At 45.0% G+C, this 18,010-nt stretch overlaps 1 protein-coding gene across 1 annotated transcript in view; it reads left to right on the top strand.

The window, feature by feature from the left end:
* Positions 1–11,277: 11,277 nt before the first annotated feature.
* The window catches only part of LOC101477281 (melanoma receptor tyrosine-protein kinase), a 39,188-nt gene continuing 32,455 nt past the window's right edge, over positions 11,278–18,010 (top strand). Inside the window, exon 1 of the mRNA XM_014413817.4 lies at positions 11,278–11,495. Coding sequence (XP_014269303.2) covers positions 11,414–11,495 — 82 coding nt within the window. The 5' untranslated portion in view covers positions 11,278–11,413. The remainder of the gene's footprint in view (positions 11,496–18,010) is intronic.

Genomic DNA, 18,010 nt, shown 5'->3' with positions numbered 1-18,010 from the left:
TAACTCTGAATATTGACTGCAGGGCTCATGATCATGGTGTAACCTTCACAACAGCAGGGGGCGCTGCCGCCTGCAGAACGAGACAGACCTGCTCCTTCAGACATAAATAATGATCCTGTTTAAAACGACAGAGGGTCAAACCGAAGGCTTTACTTTGACTGAAGGAGGCTGTAAGTGACTGACGTTTATTTATAAAGCACATTTAAGAGACTAGTGTAGATCAAAGTGCTTCACAATAAAACCGCAGTGCGGGCGGAACAAAGAACAAGTTCTACTTAAAATTGCATTTACACGGTGTCGTGCAGGCCGAATGAAAGTCCACGTGAAGCATCGTTTTAAAGAGGAAACAACGTCTGCGAGAACAAAGTCGGATTTTCACTTTTTTGTTTATTTAACATGTGACTTAAAATCGTATTATTATTTATTATGAACATTTTTGGCTACGACTGATGTAAAAACTCTAAAAATAGTAATAAGTAAGTAATAATAGCTCCTATTATTATTATCAGCAGTAGTAGTGTGACAGATCCACTGGTGTACACAGCTTCAGTGTGTCACTGTGGATGGTGGAGGACTGTGGGCTCAGCCTGCTCCTGTTAGACTGAATGAAGTGTTTCTACTGTTTCTACTGTTTCTATAATCTGGCTCTCTCTCACAGCGCTCGGTGGCTGCACAGCTGCAGATGTTCTGCTGTCGTCGGGCTCTTGGTCAGAGCCAGCAGCCCTGCACGGCCTCGCTTTGTGGGCAGTTTGTCTTATTGTGCGTGATGAGGAACACGCAGGTCTTTAGAAATGATTCGTGCAGCACCATAAATCTTCTTCTGAGGTGTGAAAGCTGTGGTCAGTGCAGCTTCACCCCAGCCGAACCTTCCTGACGAGAGCAGACTGGAGCTAACCCACGGGCCCCTCCTCACACGGGACTCTGCAGGGCTTAAAACGGGGCGTCATCTCCAGAGACACCTTGTGTTCAGAGCCTGTGCCGAGAACACGCTGGAACATCAGTAAAGTGAACGAGACGCTGGCAGCACTGACCCGAGACGCTCCTCAGTAGGCAGGCTGGGAGTGTGAGCGTTAGACGGAGGCTCGCAGACACACACGGACTGATCTTCAGCTCATTAACATGACAAAGTGCAGCTTTTCTCCGAGTGTGAGCTCGGCGTTTAGCCCGAGGACACATGCTTTCACACGCTGTACAGAGTACATTTAATCCTCCTCCTCAGGTCGGCATGTTTTCTCTAAGCCATCTGGGCTCATTAGTTTACCCTCCATGCTCCTCCTCCATTCCCAGCCTCCTCTCTGCTTCCTGTGTTTCCCTTCCTCCTCCTATTCCTCCTTCCCTTCCTCCCTTAGTGATTTGAAGTTAAACTCTCTTTGAAGAGAAACTAACAGAGTGATGCTGTGCCCTTTGACCCTGCGTAAACATTCATTCATCATATAATTATTTCATCCTTCATACATGAGCATGTACCGAAACAAGCAAAGGTAAAGCTGGGGTGAGGAGAACGCTCCAAAAAGACCACGGAGTGCCACTCCTGAAACTGAGGCTACACAGACTCACAAAACTGGACAAGAGAAGGTGGAAAAAGCTCTCAGCTTAGTGAGGATCCATCCTGCCAGTATCAGTGTCCACGCTGCTGCTGGTGTGATGCTGTGGGAAGATTTTCTGAGCACACTTTGGGCTTCATCATCATTGAACTCCACAGCTTACCTCCGTGTTACTACTGCAGGATAACACTGAGGCAGTTCACTCCACAGTCACAGGTCTCAGTCCAACGGCAGCTTTGGGACCGAACGTGAGATTCTCATCATGGATGCTGTGTGATGATGTCATCCTGTCAACATGGAGCGCTGAGAAATGTTTCCAGCACCAGTACCAGCGTACCTAATAAAGTAGCTGTGAGTGTATACAGATATTCATCTGGTGGCCAGAAGTGAAAACACAAACCCTGAATGACTGAAGGAGTCGCGGGAGGCGCACTTTGATTACATCACTGATGTGGACGGGTCACACCTGTAGATAAAAGATGAAGTCTGCGTTTTACAGCCTCAGCGTTTCGTCTGCAGGAGAGAAAAGAAGCTGGAGTATCAGTTAATGCTAGCTCGGTTATCTGCACAGATACAGCAGCGCCACGCAGATACACAGAATATAATCAGTGCTCAGGACGTCCAATCAGAATCCTCAAATGTACTCTAGGATTTTCTGTTATTAACCACTGACAAGGTCATAGGACACGCCCCTAATCATGAATTGAAACAGGTGAGCTCCTGTACAGTTTGTGGATCAGGCTGTGACCATCTGTGAGAGCTGACTGACCTCACAGCCTGTGATTCTGTGTTATTCTGGTATTCAGTTACAGATGTGCGGCAGGACGGTTCAGTTGGCTGCAGATGTTTTAGTTATCTGATCAAACTGGGTTTAACTTTGGTTCCCAGTAACCTGCTGACGGTTTAGCTGCAGTCAGATCAGTCAAAGCTTGTCTGGTAAACAGTTCTTATAAAACGAATGCTTGAATGCTTAATGTGACAGCCTCCTGCTTTTACCTCGCCGCCCTCCCTCATCCATTATTTTCCGCTGAAAGCTCTCAGTCGATTAACCTGATTGCACCTGCAAACAGAGGCCACGGCAAAAAGGAAAAAACTCGTCATCTTTAATCATGTTTGAACCGCCCGAGAGCAGCGAGCAGCAAAACAAGCGAGGCAGCCGGGATTCAAGGAAAAAGGGGGAGGAGCCTTTGTTACAGCACATATGTGTATATATGCAATCAGCTGTGAGGGGACCAGGACACACCTCACTCCAGGCACCTGTGCAGGTGCTATATATACATGTATGTAGACATTTCAGAGCTGTGGAGGCGTCTGCAGTCAGTGAGGACATAGATGGGTGTTCCAGGAGTTCTGGTGTAGCAGTAACATGTTTAGTAGTTTCCCTGCAGATCCACACACCCTTGTGTTGTTTTTGTGTTTTGTGTGATTTCTTTTGTGAGTTTATTCTTTCCCCTCTATTTAATCCACCCTGAGAGTGAGCCAGTACAGGCCCATGGGTGGGGTGTTGCCCTGGGCTGCACTCTGTTGTTGTTTGGGTCCCTGGGCCTGTGCATGGACCTGTTGCTGTCACCGGATGTTGTATTGCTCATCAATACCTGATGAATCTATATGAAATAAAGATCTGTTTCTTCACCCTGACTGAACATGGACTCTGTTATTTGCACCCCGTCGTGGGTCTTATTATGTCCACATGCAGACTCGGTTTCTTTACAGCGGAAAGCTGTTGAACTCATATTTGAGAAACTCTCCTCCACAATGTTTTCTTACAGGCTAACATATCACAGATTTCACCAACAGGTCAAATATTATTGGAAGAAGCTCTTTAGTTACATCATATGCATCATGAAAGGTTATCGTGGCAGCTCAAATCCTCTCTCTGCTGTTTGAAGGATGTGTTAGTGTTACTGTCTTTGAATGATGAACTGAGCGCCGCTGTCAGTTAATGTAATAGCTTACAATAGAAGACTGCACACAATCAGACACCCCACCAAAAGAAATTATCACAATACTTGACTCACTACAGGATATTACTGTGTTTTGCCAATGCAGAAGTATTGCATGTGTTGCAGTTTATTACATTTTGTCAGCCGTCTCAGGATGTATGAGATGAGCCTTCTTGCTTTTTATTTGTTTAAAAATAAAATATGGATATTTGGTGTCACCGTGTCAGTGTCTCCATCCCAACACAAATAGAACTGGTTCAGTAAAGGACCCTGATAATGCATTGCTTTAAATGTAGAGACTCTTGAGGGATGGCTGTTATGAGGAAAGGCAGCCCAGAAACTTTGCCAGCAGCTCAGGTCCTCTCAGCAGTGTTAGCTAATTCTCTTGTAGCCTGCCGTTGTGCCTGTCCTCTGATCCTGATCTCTCTAAGCAGTTTTGCTGTTGTACTGGCAACAAAGCCCCTAAACCCCACTTCCACCACCTTGATCTTCCAGCCTCTGTCCTCTGCCTCAGCTGCCAAGTTGGCATACCGCAGCTTCTTACGCTCAAATGTTTCCTCAATTGCTTCCTCCCATGGTACCATCAGCTCAATGACGTACGCAAGTTTGCAGGAGTTAGACCAAAGGACGAGGTCTGGTCGCAGAGTTGTTGTTACGATCTCTGTGGGAAAAATTAGCCTCTGATCCAAGTCCGCTTGCACCTTTCTTTTGCACTCAGCTTTCTCAACTAGACACCTGAGAACCTGGTTTTGTCTCCGTGTATATCTGCCCTGAGTAAGGCTAGTCCTACAACCAACCAAGATGTGCTTGAGAGTGGCTGGGACTGTACACAGGGGGCAGGATGGGTCCTTTCCAAATCACAGCTGCAGATTTATTGGGGAAGGCAGCACATCGTATGTCGCTCGGATGACTAAACTTAGTCTATTAGCCTCCATTCCCCAGATTTCACTCCATGAGAGTTTCCTTTTTTTAGCACTCTCCCAATTCACCCAGCAACCCTGTTTGGCCAGCGCCACGGCTCTGGCATGTCTGGCTCTTTCCTCCTGTCGTCGCACCACCTCCTCCACCATTTTCTGACGTTCAGTTACAGATGCCTGTTGCCACCAAGGTGTTACTGCGCCAAGACCAAATCCTCCTCCGCCCAGTTGGACGTGACCCACCACGTCACGATGGCCTGTAGCACAGATGTGGCTGGGGTCCACTTCCTCCCCATTGCTAGGGTGGGAGCAGCGCCTCTCACTATGGGGTCCCGGGAGTGACATCTCAAACCTCACTTTTGCACATTTAAACTCCTCTACGAGGTTAGGGATAGGCAATGACAGTATCCCGTCGCTGTAGAGGCAGCAGAACAAAGGCTGGAAGTCCACTCACTAACTCATTCTTCACCTGCAGCTCTGTCAGTCCTGCAGGTTTATCTCATCTGAATCCTGACTGCTCGTAGCAGCCGAGGCTGAGCTCAGTGCTGACAGTGTGGCAGAGCCGACAGCCGTTTGGACAAAGCACCCAGGTTTCATGTGTCTGTGTGTAAGTGTTGTGACCTGTTTGAGAAGGCATGCTGAGACGCTAACGGTCACCCTAACAGATAAGACGAGATCCGGAAACACAAGCTGCCTCTTTGTGTGTATAGCTGTTGAGTGTGTCTGTCTTTGTGTCCTTATATGGACTTTAACTGCTTTAAATGCCAGTGTCGTCAGACTTTGTGAGGACTCAGCTCGATCTTAATGAGCAACAGTGTTGTTTTTGGTCAGATTATTAGGGCTGGCTTGTGTGTGTGTGTGTGTGTGTGTGTGCATGTTTTGTATGTGTGTGTGTGTGTATGTGTGCATGTTTGTGTGTGTGCGCGTGTGTGTGCGCATGTTTGTGTGTGTGTGTGTGTGTGTGTGTGTGTGCATGTTTTTGTGTGTGTGTGTGTGTGTGTGTGTGTGCATGTTTTTGTGTGTGTGTGTGTGTGTGCATGTTTTTGTGTGTGTGTGTGTGTGTGTGTGTGTGTGCATGTTTTTGTGTGTGTGTGTGTGTGTGCATGTTTTTGTGTGTGTGTGTGTGTGTGTGTGTGTGTGTGTGCATGTTTGTGTGTGTGTGTGTGCGTGCGTGTGTATGTGTGCATGTTTTGTATGTGTATGTGCGTGCGTGTGTGTGTGTGCATGTTTGTGTGTGTGTGTGTGCGTGCGTGTGTATGTGTGCATGTTTTGTATGTGTATGTGCGTGCGTGTGTGTGTGTGCATGTTTGTGTGTGTGTGTGTGTTTTCTTTCATTCGTCATCAGGTTGTCTGTTGTTTCTTGCCATGTCGGCATGTCCAGGTTTGTTCAGGTTCACGTCTGGGTTCTTCATCTTGTTTTTTTAGTTCTCCGACCGCCGTTTTGATGGTGGAGGTGATGTACTACCATGGATATTAGCTTCAGTTAGCCCTGAAGTCCCCACCCGGTGCAACAGGTGTAGAGGTGCGCACAGGTGTTTAATTCGAGTGCCACTGCAGTCAGCTGTTGAGTGCACCAACCAAACGTCATCGATCAGGTTTGCCCTGCTCAACACTCGCTCAATCACAAACAAATCGTTTATTTTAAACAATCTTTTTATGAAGGAATCTCTCAACTTCATGTGTTTAACTGACACGTGGCAACAAAACATGGATTATATACATCTGAAGGAAATTTGTCCGACTGGCTGCTCCGTCATCAGAACTGATTCTGATACTTGGTCCTCTTTTACTCCTGTTACATTACGAGACATCAGAGTCCTGCTTTGTCATATAAAACAGACTTCAAGCCCCCTTGATGTCCTTCCCTCGTCACTTTTCACTAGTGTGTTTGATTCCATTGGCCCCTGTGTTGTGGAAATGATAAATATTTCTCTTCATACTGGCTCAGTTTCCAGCTTCTTTAAACAAGCTGTTGTTGAGCCAATATTAAAGAAACCTCAGCTGGATCCATCTCTTCCTAACAGTTATAGGCCAATATCCAAATTGCCTTTCATAGCGAAGATTTTAGAAAAAGTAGTAGTAGAACAACGTAACTATTTCCTGGATAAAAATGCTGTTATGGACACTTTCCAGTCTGGTTTTCGTACATTGCATTCCACTGAAACGGCCTTACTTAGAGTATCCAGCGACATCTTGATGGCAGCAGACTCTGGAGAGGACACAGTGCTGGTCCTGCTGGATCTCAGCTCTGCTTTTGACACTGTAGATCACAGCATCATAATAAACAGACAAGAACTTGTTCAGGATTACTGGTGTTGTTTAAAAATGGTTTGTCATATTTGTCTGAGAGATCTTTTACTGTTTGCATGAATCATGTGATGTCAGAATCAACAGTTTTACCGTGTGGGGTACCTCAGGGATCTGTCCTGGGTCCAATTCTCTTTCTACTTTATGTATTCCCCCTAGGCCAAATTATTAAGCGCTATAAAAATATCTCCTATCATCTTTATGCTGATGACATTCAACTGTACCGTTCCTTCAGGATTTCTGAGTTTTATAAATTGTCTCATTTAAGTCATTGCCTGACAGAAATCAACTAATGGTTGAATGACAATTTCCTCCAACTAAACTCTGATAAGACAGAAACTCTAATTATTGCTCCACCGTATCAGCTTCTTAAACCCTTCTGTAAAATCGAGCCTCAGAAACCTCGGTGCCATGTTTGACAGCTCGATGTCACTCGAGCAGCTGGTCCGAAACTGTTTTTATCATCTAAGGAATATTTCAAAACTCAGACTAATGGTGTCAAAGCCTGAACTGGAGATGATTATTCAAGCTTTTATTTCCTCCCATTTAGACTACTGTAACTTTTTACTTCTTTTAACAAATCAGCCTTAAATCGTCTTCAGACGGTGCAGAATGCTGCAGCACGACTCTTAACAGGCTCCAAGAGAAGATCTCATATCACTCCAGTCTTGGCCTCCCTTCACTGGTTTCCTGTAAGTTTTAGGTTTCATTTTAAAATTTTAGTTCTAACCTTTAGGGCCCTACATGGTCAAGCTCCCCAATATTTGTATATATATTGTTTTATATTTCCATTTCTTGTATTGTAAAGCACTTTGTGGGTTTTTTTTTTTATCTGTGAAAAGTGCTATATAAATACATTTTACTTACTTCTCCTAGTTTGGTTTAATGTTTTGCTTTGCATCAGTTGTCTTGCCTTTTGTTTGAACCTTGTTTATCATCCTTATTAAATGGATCACTTTTTGTTATCTCAAATTATGTTCCATGTTCCATTTTGTCTGCACTTGGGTCCATACGTCCCACAGTCGGCTACTCAGCCACACTGTGACACCACATCTGGGTAGATTCTGCCTGGCAGCTTGCCGTCAGCTTTTATTAGACGCAAAAGAGCATGAAAATCCATTAAAGTGTTGATTTTTCTGCAGATGCTTTGTTGGCAAAAAGTGAGCGACCACGTTTTAGGCAAACAGAAAAATCCACACGAAGCAGAGACGAGTTATTAATTATGAATCCAGCAAATGTTGCACTGTGAGCGAAGTCACTGACCCCGTTGGCATGAACGCACATGTTAAACAGCACTGGTCTTAAATCAGGTCACAGAGTGACACAACTTCACAGCCTGCTTTCATTTCATGAAGTGATTAGAAAGAAAAACAACTGTACAGAAAATATGACAGTTTTTAATGTAGAAATCTATCGTGTCAGTAATCCTCCAGAGGAGACCGTCTACAGAAATGACTTTTCATGTCTCAGGTGAATCTGGCACATGTCTGAAAATGAACTTACAGTCACTCGTGCTAGTTTCAGGTGATCGGTGTTCTGAAAAACACTCTACCTGTCAAGCTGTCCTAGTTGTTACTGCACATGCGCACAACTCAAAACGCCCATGTTTTCAGTGTTAATAGTACACGTCTATTATTGGATCCTACCTCGATCTCGTACGTGTGAAAAAGGGTTAGTATTACGTTTTACTAACATGTGTTTTGTTTTTTTGTGCAAAAATACTCCAACTTGGAGTCTCAATTGAAGTCGTATTTCTAGTCTCGATTTAGTACTTCTAAACTTCTATAAACTGGCATACGGTGTAAACCATATCCTACCTAAATAAATACAAGCAGGGAGCATGTTTTGACAGCTGATTTGGCCATCAGAACGTCCATCGTACGATGGAGGCATAAACCATGTAAGGTGGTATATTCTGATAAGGTAGCACGGATTGATAGACATGAATATAAATTTCACTACAGTAGGATGTTTTGACAAAGTAGGACGTTTCGTCAGAACACCGGCAATGTGACTAAATATGGTGCCACCATCTTTACACCACAAAGCCCAATCATTTCTGGAAATCCAACTCAAACAACACCGAGCTCAACATTTAGAACAACTTATGAACTATGTAATGAACGGTTTTCATCAACCTCGACAAACTTAACTTCCCAAATTCTACAAGAAGAAGGCTGAAGTTTGAAGTGGCCTCTACAGTGTTTAACTCCTTCATCTATCAGTAAACAGCATTTTCATGAAACTGCAGAGTCCAGAATTTTGTTGTTCAGGTCTAAAAGTGTGAAAAGCAGCAGTGTGAACATAAATAATGTAAATGCACATGAATGTTGTCAAGTGTGAGTCCACAGAGCTGCACACTCTAAGCTCTGAAGGAATTTAACATTACAGCTGAGGGACAAGTTTCGGTTGTTTGCCGACCAAACCGAACAATACATTTCTCATCATTAAACTTAAGATGAAAACACTCAGAATCTCCTCTGTGTCACATGTTTATCCTTTAAGCCTCTGGGTGATGGAAACAAGCAGAGAACGGAGAGAACAGCAGAAACATGCAGTGAAATATCCGTCCATGAACCCAAATGGGAAGTGCTGCTCAGAACATGTACACCTGTGTGACTCAGCTATTGGCTTTTTTTTGTTTTTCTCATGTATTTCAGCGCTGATGATGGGTTGGTGACAGTTACACCCCAAAGTTTTGTAGAAGTGCTTTGTGCTGAATGTGAATCATATTAAAATATTTCATGTGACTGTGAATTAGTGAAGAGGGATGGATGGATGGATTGGAGTGCTAGTTAATAAGCACTTAAAAGCATAGAAGACAGTGAATGAGGCATGTTGTATGGAGCGCTTTGAGTACTCCCGGAGTAGAAAAGCACTAAGAATCAGTCCATTTGCCGTGGATGGATGGTACTCTGTGCTTTTTTTCTTAGTGTCTGATTAAAAACTGTGTGCGCTCCACACTCGGTGCAGGTGTTTGTTGTTTCTTCATCGTTTCAGGCTGATCATGTGATGTTATCTGGATCTGTTATCTGGATCTGTGTCATCGCTGTGTCATCTGTGATCTGTGTCATCCAGCAGCACACATGAGTGCTCTTTTGTTTTCAGTTTGTTTGTGTCTGCATGTCATGTTTTTTTCCTCTGCAAAGGGAGCAGCAGGTCTGACGGGTCTGATTTTAACAATCATTGTGTCTAAATCCCTGCGCTGGAATCAATGGAAAGTTTAATGTAAAGGTCAAAAAAGCATCACGTGTTGATGGACCGCATCCCTGGTGGTGCAAACCCCACAAAAACAATTCAAGTCAGAAATAATTATCAATGCATCCATTCTTCCTGTTCATCCAGTTCAGGGTCACAGGAGCTGGAGCCTGTTCCGGCTGGGTAAGGGCCCACTGTGGGCCGGTCAGCAGGCAATCACAGTGCTAACCAGTGAGAGTGACAGACATTTGCACTCAAGTCCAGCTGAGAAGGCTGGAGAGAGCCACATGGGCACAGGACAACACGGAAACTCAGCCAGGGTTCGAACCAGGAACCTGCAGCCTGTGAGGCCACAGTGCTGAGCGACCCACCTGACTCAAACTGCATTTATTCCATGTTCTCTGAAGAAATGCTTCATAATTCAACATGAGTCTAAAGTTACCAGATTTTAGTTTTACCCAAACTGTCAGATGCAGAGAGGATCATGAAACCAGCTCATCTGTGGCTCACTTTCACTCACCTGTTCGTCTCAAACATCCACACGCCACGCTGCTCGTGGCCACCAGGGGACCCAAAGAGGAAAGAAAAATACACTTTCTTTATTGTGAGTCTAAATCAGACTCACAATGAGAACTGTTTGAGTTTCGGGTCCCTCCTGTTTGTGTGTTTGCAAAATATTGTGAAGATGTTTGGAGATGTTCGTACACCTGCGGGATAAAACAGGCAAAACACAGAAGCAGAAAAACTCAACGAGCGTTTTAGAAATAAGAAGTCAGAGCTCAGTTACCGGAGCACCTGCCAGAAAACAAGGAAACAAAAGTATTTTAGACATTTAGAAAAAGAATTCATTACAGCTAAAAGTTGTATTTTTGTGTAAGACGCAAATAACAAACTGAAAAGATGTTTTTACTAATCTGAGAAACAAATGAACCAGGAACAAAATTCAACAGTGAAACTGATTTTCTGTTCAGGATTAAAGTAAATCAGTGAGAGTCGGAGTTTTAATAACAATGATATCAAAATGTTTGAATAAAGAACACGATGTGAGTCAGTGTCAGAGTCACGGACGACACCGGGCTGCGACCCCTCTGTCACTCTTTTTTTTCTTCACAGTGTTCAGTCATTAGTGGATAAAGCCCACAGTGCGTGTTGTTCCACATTTCCACAATTTCCCGTTCATAAAGTGAGAAGTTGGTGTCTTATTATCTTCGCATTTCCGCTGATCTTACTTCAGTTTTACAGCTTAATGAAAGTCGATCCTTTGTGTTCCTGTGCGCACGGACACGCGGGTTTGGGTGTCATGTCAATAAAGCTAAATGGATTTGAAAAGGAGGTGTGGGTGGAGGTGGAGGAGGTGTGGACTTCCCCGCTCCGAGCTCGGAGCCGTCATTCAGCTGCAGGACGCTCTGGAGATCAGTCTCTGCTGTACCTGCTGCTCATGGAGGAGTCCGTCCACGCACTTCACGCACACTCCGAGTACCAGAGTTAGGATCGAACCGCGGACATGAAGCTTCTCTGCGGAGGAGGAGCGGCGCTGCTGCTGCTGCTGCTCGGCCGCTGCTGCTGCACCACTCCCGACAGGAGAGGTAGGAACCGGGGACGTTGCTCCGGGGTGGGTTAAAAAGTTGGTGTGTCCCCGCTGAGGGCACCGCTGCGGCTCAGCCGCTCCGCGGGCGTCGGGATCACACATGTGACCTGGGGTCTCAGAGCTCGTGTAAAAGTACAGAAACTGGAGCAAAGTGGTTTCAGAGTCAGAGTGAGACAGCCTGCAGAAATGATCATTACAACTGATTCAGGATCAGAAGGTCCGGGGCAGTATTCCACAGAGGAAAACACGCGTGTTCGAACATCAGAGTCACGACTCAGATCTATACGCGGTCTTAAATGTTAAACCTTTAAAGTTACTGTACATGCTGAGGAAGTGACCTTTTGCTCCGTGATATCAAATGAATGTAACATCAGAGTGATTCCGCCGATCGGATCCCTCACAGGAGGAAGTACGAGCCTCTAAATTGGAGTTAACTGGAATTAACAGGTCAGACTGCTCTGCGGGTTCAGACACAGCCGAGGAGGCTCCGCTTCTCCCCAGGAGGTGCTTCCGCCACTCACAGGAGGCCCGCGGGCAGATTACATCTCACAGAGGGGTCGGAGGGATGTGACCCGGGAGAGGGAGGGAGGAGGACGGATACAGAAATGAAAGAAGTGTGAGAGGAATGTTTGCACCGGAATCAAATTAAAAGCAGAGCGAATAAACACAGTTAAAAACAGATGCATGAAGAAGCTCGAACAGACACAAATCAGGTATGCCTTTAAAGGTGACCGTGTGCGGACAGCAGGTCACTCTGCTGTCCACTCAGCTCCGCGGGTGAGCGTGGAGGACTGATCGCAGGTTTAACACACCTGTAATAAACAGTAAAAAGTGAATGTCAGAGGCGGTGTGTCTGAGCCAGAGATGGAGCCATGCGTGGAGAAAGTTTGTGGAAGCTCGCGGCTGAAGACGTTTAAACTCACACACACTGACGCTCATCGCCAATTAAACCTTCATTTCCTCTCGTGTTTGCTTTGCATCTGAGCCAAAGCTCGCGTCTCCCCCACAGAGAACATGCGTCTCCCAAACAGCACAGGGACATCAGAGTGCAGTTCATCTGTAATACTCCTAATAATGAGACACGTGACATGTGAGAGGCTGACGTGTTTTAAATGATAATCAGGCTTTACAGTTGTTTACAGACGCTAGGACACATTTCTCAATACTTAGGTCACGTTTGCAAAACTCCTCACACAGTGAGCACAACAGAAGTCTATGTGGGCTAAACTGAGGACCAGTTATCATTGTTTTGGCACAAAATGCATTCAATGACTACATCTCTCAAATTTCATGAATTATCTTCTCACTCAGACGCAACAACTGCCAAAAACCTTTGTACGTACAGGACACTTTGCATGTGCTTACATACTGTTTTCAAAACTGTTAAACTCATGGCCAAAACAATAACACAATGCAAAACTTAAAAAGACAGCAACATGCAACAGCAATATTTTATTGAAACATATTTTAAATCTAACAATGCAGTTTAACCAGCCACAGCTGATTCTCATTGTGAACATCTGCACAGGTGTTACTCCTTCAATTGTTCAACTCCTTCAATTCTGGCAGCCAGACGATTCTTTCCTAGGTGTGTTGCCCTAGATGACATAAGATGTGATGTGGATGAGAACCTGTGGCCAAATGGAGAAGACCGAGTAGATTAGCATTACTATTGTATGTGTATCAGTGGATGGTGTGTATACAAATTCTTGTATTTTGGGATTACTTAGTGCAAAAAGATAAAAATACATAAACAAATATTAACGAATTCTGCATGATGTCTGATTCATTCCAGTAACATATATTGAAATTATAAACAGAGATGTGTCCTTGTTTTACACAAGAAAACACTGTAATGCTACATGTTGTTAGTGTTTTTTAGGTCATTGTTTTGTGGGTGACAAAGTGTGTTTGTCGGCTGTCAACCTTTGCTAGTGTTCTGGAAGAATGAGTTTATTTGAGACCTGAATGAAGTGTTTTGGTAGTTGTAGTGCATTTTGAATGTGAAATGAACTGCTTTGCCAAGCTGACGGTCAGTTAGGAGGGTTGTGTGAAGAGTTTTGCAAAAGTGACCTAAGTATTGAGAAATGTGTCCTAGCGGCTGTAAAAAACTGTAAGTGAAAGGTGGAAAATGTTGCAGCGTGAGGATCTCAGCTCCACAGCTGCATTTGTGTAATGCCTGCGTTTCTGTTTGGATTTGGAGCAGTGATCAGTGCGATTAGTCTGTCTGCATGACTCACAATGCATACAAGCATCAGGCTGAATGAAAGTTTGCAGAAAGGTGGAGCAAAGAAGAAGCCCATGTGACTTTCATTAAGACTGTCAGACAAAGCATTGACTCTGGTGGAGGGCACTCGCTCTGCTCACATTTGGGACTTTCATTCACATATAGCTAATGTTTGCTGCTCATCTGCAAGCTGCTTTGCAGCCCACCTCCACCCAGTTCCTTCTTTTGTTACTGATGCCTGCTCTGCTCTGTGATGGTGTTCTCCTACGCCGAGTCGTAACTGTCGGTGGTCTTTACCGAAATCAGTGATTGCGTCACACGCTCGGCCACAACAATAGGGGCGGAGCTTTAATCAACCATTGTGTGATTATTGTTGTTGTAATTTGAGTGAAACACCCGAGGTTCACAGCAACACAAACACGTTATTCTGCACAGACACAAACGTACACAACAGCAGATCATAAAGAGAACATTACAGTCCATATAGACGTAAACTCCACCACAGTTCCATCCCTGATGCTCTCAGCTCCTTATGTAATGTGCATTCTCCTCGTATTGTAGTACTTTGAGTACATGTTGTAGTTTTCTCCTTCTTTTCTCGCTCATTGATCTCCATCAGAAACCTGCAGGAGCTCGTTTCTCTGACTGATCGGTGATTGATGGCTTCGGCCTGCGTCCATGCTGTGAGGCTTAAACTGTCTCTGCTCCTCCCACATTCTCCATGAGACAGACGTCCCACAGGGAACGATAACCTCATCAGAGAGGAGGACGAGAATGAGTTCACATCCTGGGTGGAGTGGGTCAGTGTGGGGTCTGATTAGATGAGTGTGGGGATGCTCAGAGCAGAGAGCTCCGGGCTCATGGTGGTTTAGTTCTTATTACTGACCCATAAACACACGAGTCTGTATATCTTGGTTGTGAGAAGTTGTGACGTGTGCAGGACGAGTCCACAGTGTCTCAGTGAGCAGACAAGCTGCTGTGAGGTGTGACGTACGGCAGCAGGTGGTTAGAGAACAGGATGTGACTGAGGTCCTTCAGCATCCTTTGGGCTCTGTGCAGACCTGTAGCACTGAGTGTGTGTGTGAAATAGTGAATGCAGGTTGTACAGCCTGGAAAAGCACTGTGGGTTTACCACATCCCACACCACATGTGCTGTGGGAACTACCGAGGTGATAATGTAACTTAATCGAAGAGAAGAAATCCCCACTCACAGCTCAGAGTGGAAAGAGCACACGAGGCTCAGCATCATAAATAACATGCAAGTTAGATTTTAGAGAAGACACAGCCGATCTTCTTCCTCTTTCTGCTCCTTTCAGAAGTCATCCGCCTCCATCTCCTCCTGCCCCAGCCCTCTTGCCACACCAGCCTCTGCATGTCCTCCTGCACTGCATCCATGAACGTGCTGGACGTTCACTTTTAAACCCAGTTTGGAAAAACATGTCGCGAGGTCTTGGGCACAGATCCCAGAGATAAGGCAGGATGTGATGTCAGTTATTAGTTTATTAACAAGAGGAGGAAACCCTCAGCAGGAAGGGGAGGGGCTTCACATTAGAAATAAATACATTTTAAAAATACGACGTTTCTTTGAACGCATCATAAACTACAGCAGCAGGCAGGATGTAAACAGGAAGGAGCGTTAGAAAAAACTTCATCCAGGATTAAATGCAGCCTGTAAAACCTATCGATCATTGTCATTGATCCCACAGTGCCACAGTTCCCATCAGCCCCGGTGTTTCCTCGGGAAGTTTAACCTGCGCCTCAGAAAGAACAGGAAATGACACGGCTGATAAATGAATGTTGTATTTTTGAGAATTTCTCAGGTTAACCTTTTATTTTGACAGTTTCTGGTTGGATTGCAGGGCATTATGGGAGATTTCAGTGTATGTCAGACCATTCAGGCTGCTCTGCTGAGATTAGAGTTTTATCTGTGTGTGTGTGTGTGTGTGTGTGTGTGTGTGTGTGTGTGTGTGTGTGTGTGTAATAAGTGAAAACAGCTGACTGTGTTCCATCTTTGTTTCAAACACAATTTGATTAGCAGGAGGATTTGAGTGAGTCTGAGTGTATTTGTGTGACTGTCATTGTTGAGAATGGGCTGTTGTTTCACTGCAGAGTGCCTGCAGGCCAAGACTGAGGGTTAAATTCTCTCATGTCATTAAACCAAAGATGGCGACCAAACAAGTCAACCCAGTCTCATGGCAGTTGGTGAGATAATCACGACCTTGTCTTGTTTTACCAGAAAACAATTTGTATTTTGATTCACGCTCCGCAACATTATTTGGTGTCTCTGAACACAACAGTTCATCAGTGCAGCCTCACATGTGCTCGTTAAACAGCAAAAAGCTGTGTGTGTGTTTCAGACACACACTGTGTGTTTCAGAGTTTGTATTCACTTTAAATATAAAAGCAGGTACAAATGTGTCGCTTTGTCATGACGATGTGCTAGTTGGGTTGAGAAAAATGGCTGCCATGTCTTTTTTCCATCTTTGTTTTCCTGGTTGCCATGGTGATGCTCTCTTTACTAGAAACACACCTCAGGAAATTTGTCCTGTGAAATGCAGCGCTGACATATTCATGACCTCAAGCACGAAAAGAAAAGAAAGATTGTATGTGATCATTTCATGGACTGTATCGCCACAAACCAGCGAAGAAGTAATCTGTTACATATTACAAGTTACTTCCCTTAAAAGTAATGGTGTAGATGACTTAATTACTTGCCAGAGAAAGTAACTGGCTGCATTAATTTCATGTTACTGTGTAAATGAGCTGATTGCACTGTCACATAATTACCAGTTAACAAACTAAAGTCTCACACTGACCCAGTCTCTGTCCCACACACACACACACACACACACACACACACACACACACACACACACACACACACACACACACCAACGTCCTCTCAGTTTTTAAGTTTGAACACAAAAACAATCAGATTTCTACACTGAGCTGTTCGGAGACTTTAAGCGTGTCTCTCTGATGACACCAGCTGCTCTGATTGGCTGCACTCTCTGCTGATTGTGTGTGCTGGGAGAGAGCAGCTGCTCGCTTTCTGTGTTTCTGATCCAGCTTCAGCTGCAGTAAATCATCAAACACTGATTGTTGTGGCTGCACAGAGCATCTGTGTGTGTGTGTGTGTGTGTGTGTGTGTGTGTGTGTGTGTGTGTGTGTGTGTGTGAGAGTTCCCATTGAGTTTGACTTTTTGGAAAGACCTTGGCTGTGTGTGTAAGTGAAACTCGACTCCAATAATAAAGAAGACGTTGGAGCCTGGCGGTAACCATGGTAATGCTGTTAACATACCCAGCCGAGCTGCACTGACTAAAAAAAGTACGACAACAATCGGCCCGACTGAAAAACACCCCAAAAACTGAGCCGAGGTCAGCGGTGTAACTCCCAAAGCTCTCCGAGTCCTGCCTCGATTCAAGAGTTTTGATTGGCTGCTGGTTTAGGAGGGGCCGGACACGCTGAGCTTTTCCTCATGAATCAAAGCGAACCACACACTGATGATTGAGCTTTTGTGTGCGTGTGTGAGGACGTCTGATGTGATGGTAGCTGAACGTGCCAGCATCGTGTCAGAGCGGCGATGCTCTCCGCCCGCACATCCTTCTTCTTCTCCTCCAGATCATGGTCACTGGTGTCTATCCCAGCGGGCGTGGGGTAAGAGGCGGGGTACACGTTGGACAGGCTTCCAGCCTATCACAGGGCCACACACAGACACACAACCGTCCACACTCACATCACGTGTTTGGACTGTGGGAGGAAGCCAGAGTATAGACAGGCCTGCGTACTGAGAGGCGATGATGCTAACCACCACACCACCACCCTAATGCTGTGCAGTCAGTTAAATTACTTTAAGTTACTGTAACGACTCCACACTGTCATCACTGAACCCCAACAATCACTGACTCCCTGTGAGCAGCGACAGCAGGAAGAAGCCACCAGCACAACGAGGTGAAGGTGAACTTTAGTACACGTGTCACACTGATGCAGGTGTGTGTGTGTGTGTGTGTGTGTGTAGATGAACGTGATGATGCTTTGTTTTGGGTTTCTGCGTCTTTGTGGTCGTTTCCACCACATGTAAACACTCAGGTGTTTCCACAGGTGTGTAAACCTGTGTTTAGGTGGTTGAGTGAGTTGCAGCTGTTTTTGGCTTGTGTCAGTTTCACTGAGGTATTCACACAGATATCAGCTGTCACGCTGAAATGTCATTTTCACCAGCGCTGAGTCACCGATGGGACTCGCTCCAGACTGCTGGGAGCTGCAGGTGGGAACGAGAACTTGAATCT

The sequence above is a fragment of the Maylandia zebra genome, linkage group LG9, assembly GCF_041146795.1.
Source record: "Maylandia zebra isolate NMK-2024a linkage group LG9, Mzebra_GT3a, whole genome shotgun sequence".
NCBI lineage: Eukaryota > Metazoa > Chordata > Actinopteri > Cichliformes > Cichlidae > Maylandia > Maylandia zebra.
Note: the sequence above shows the minus strand (reverse complement) of the source record. Positions and strands in the feature narration are given on the sequence as shown.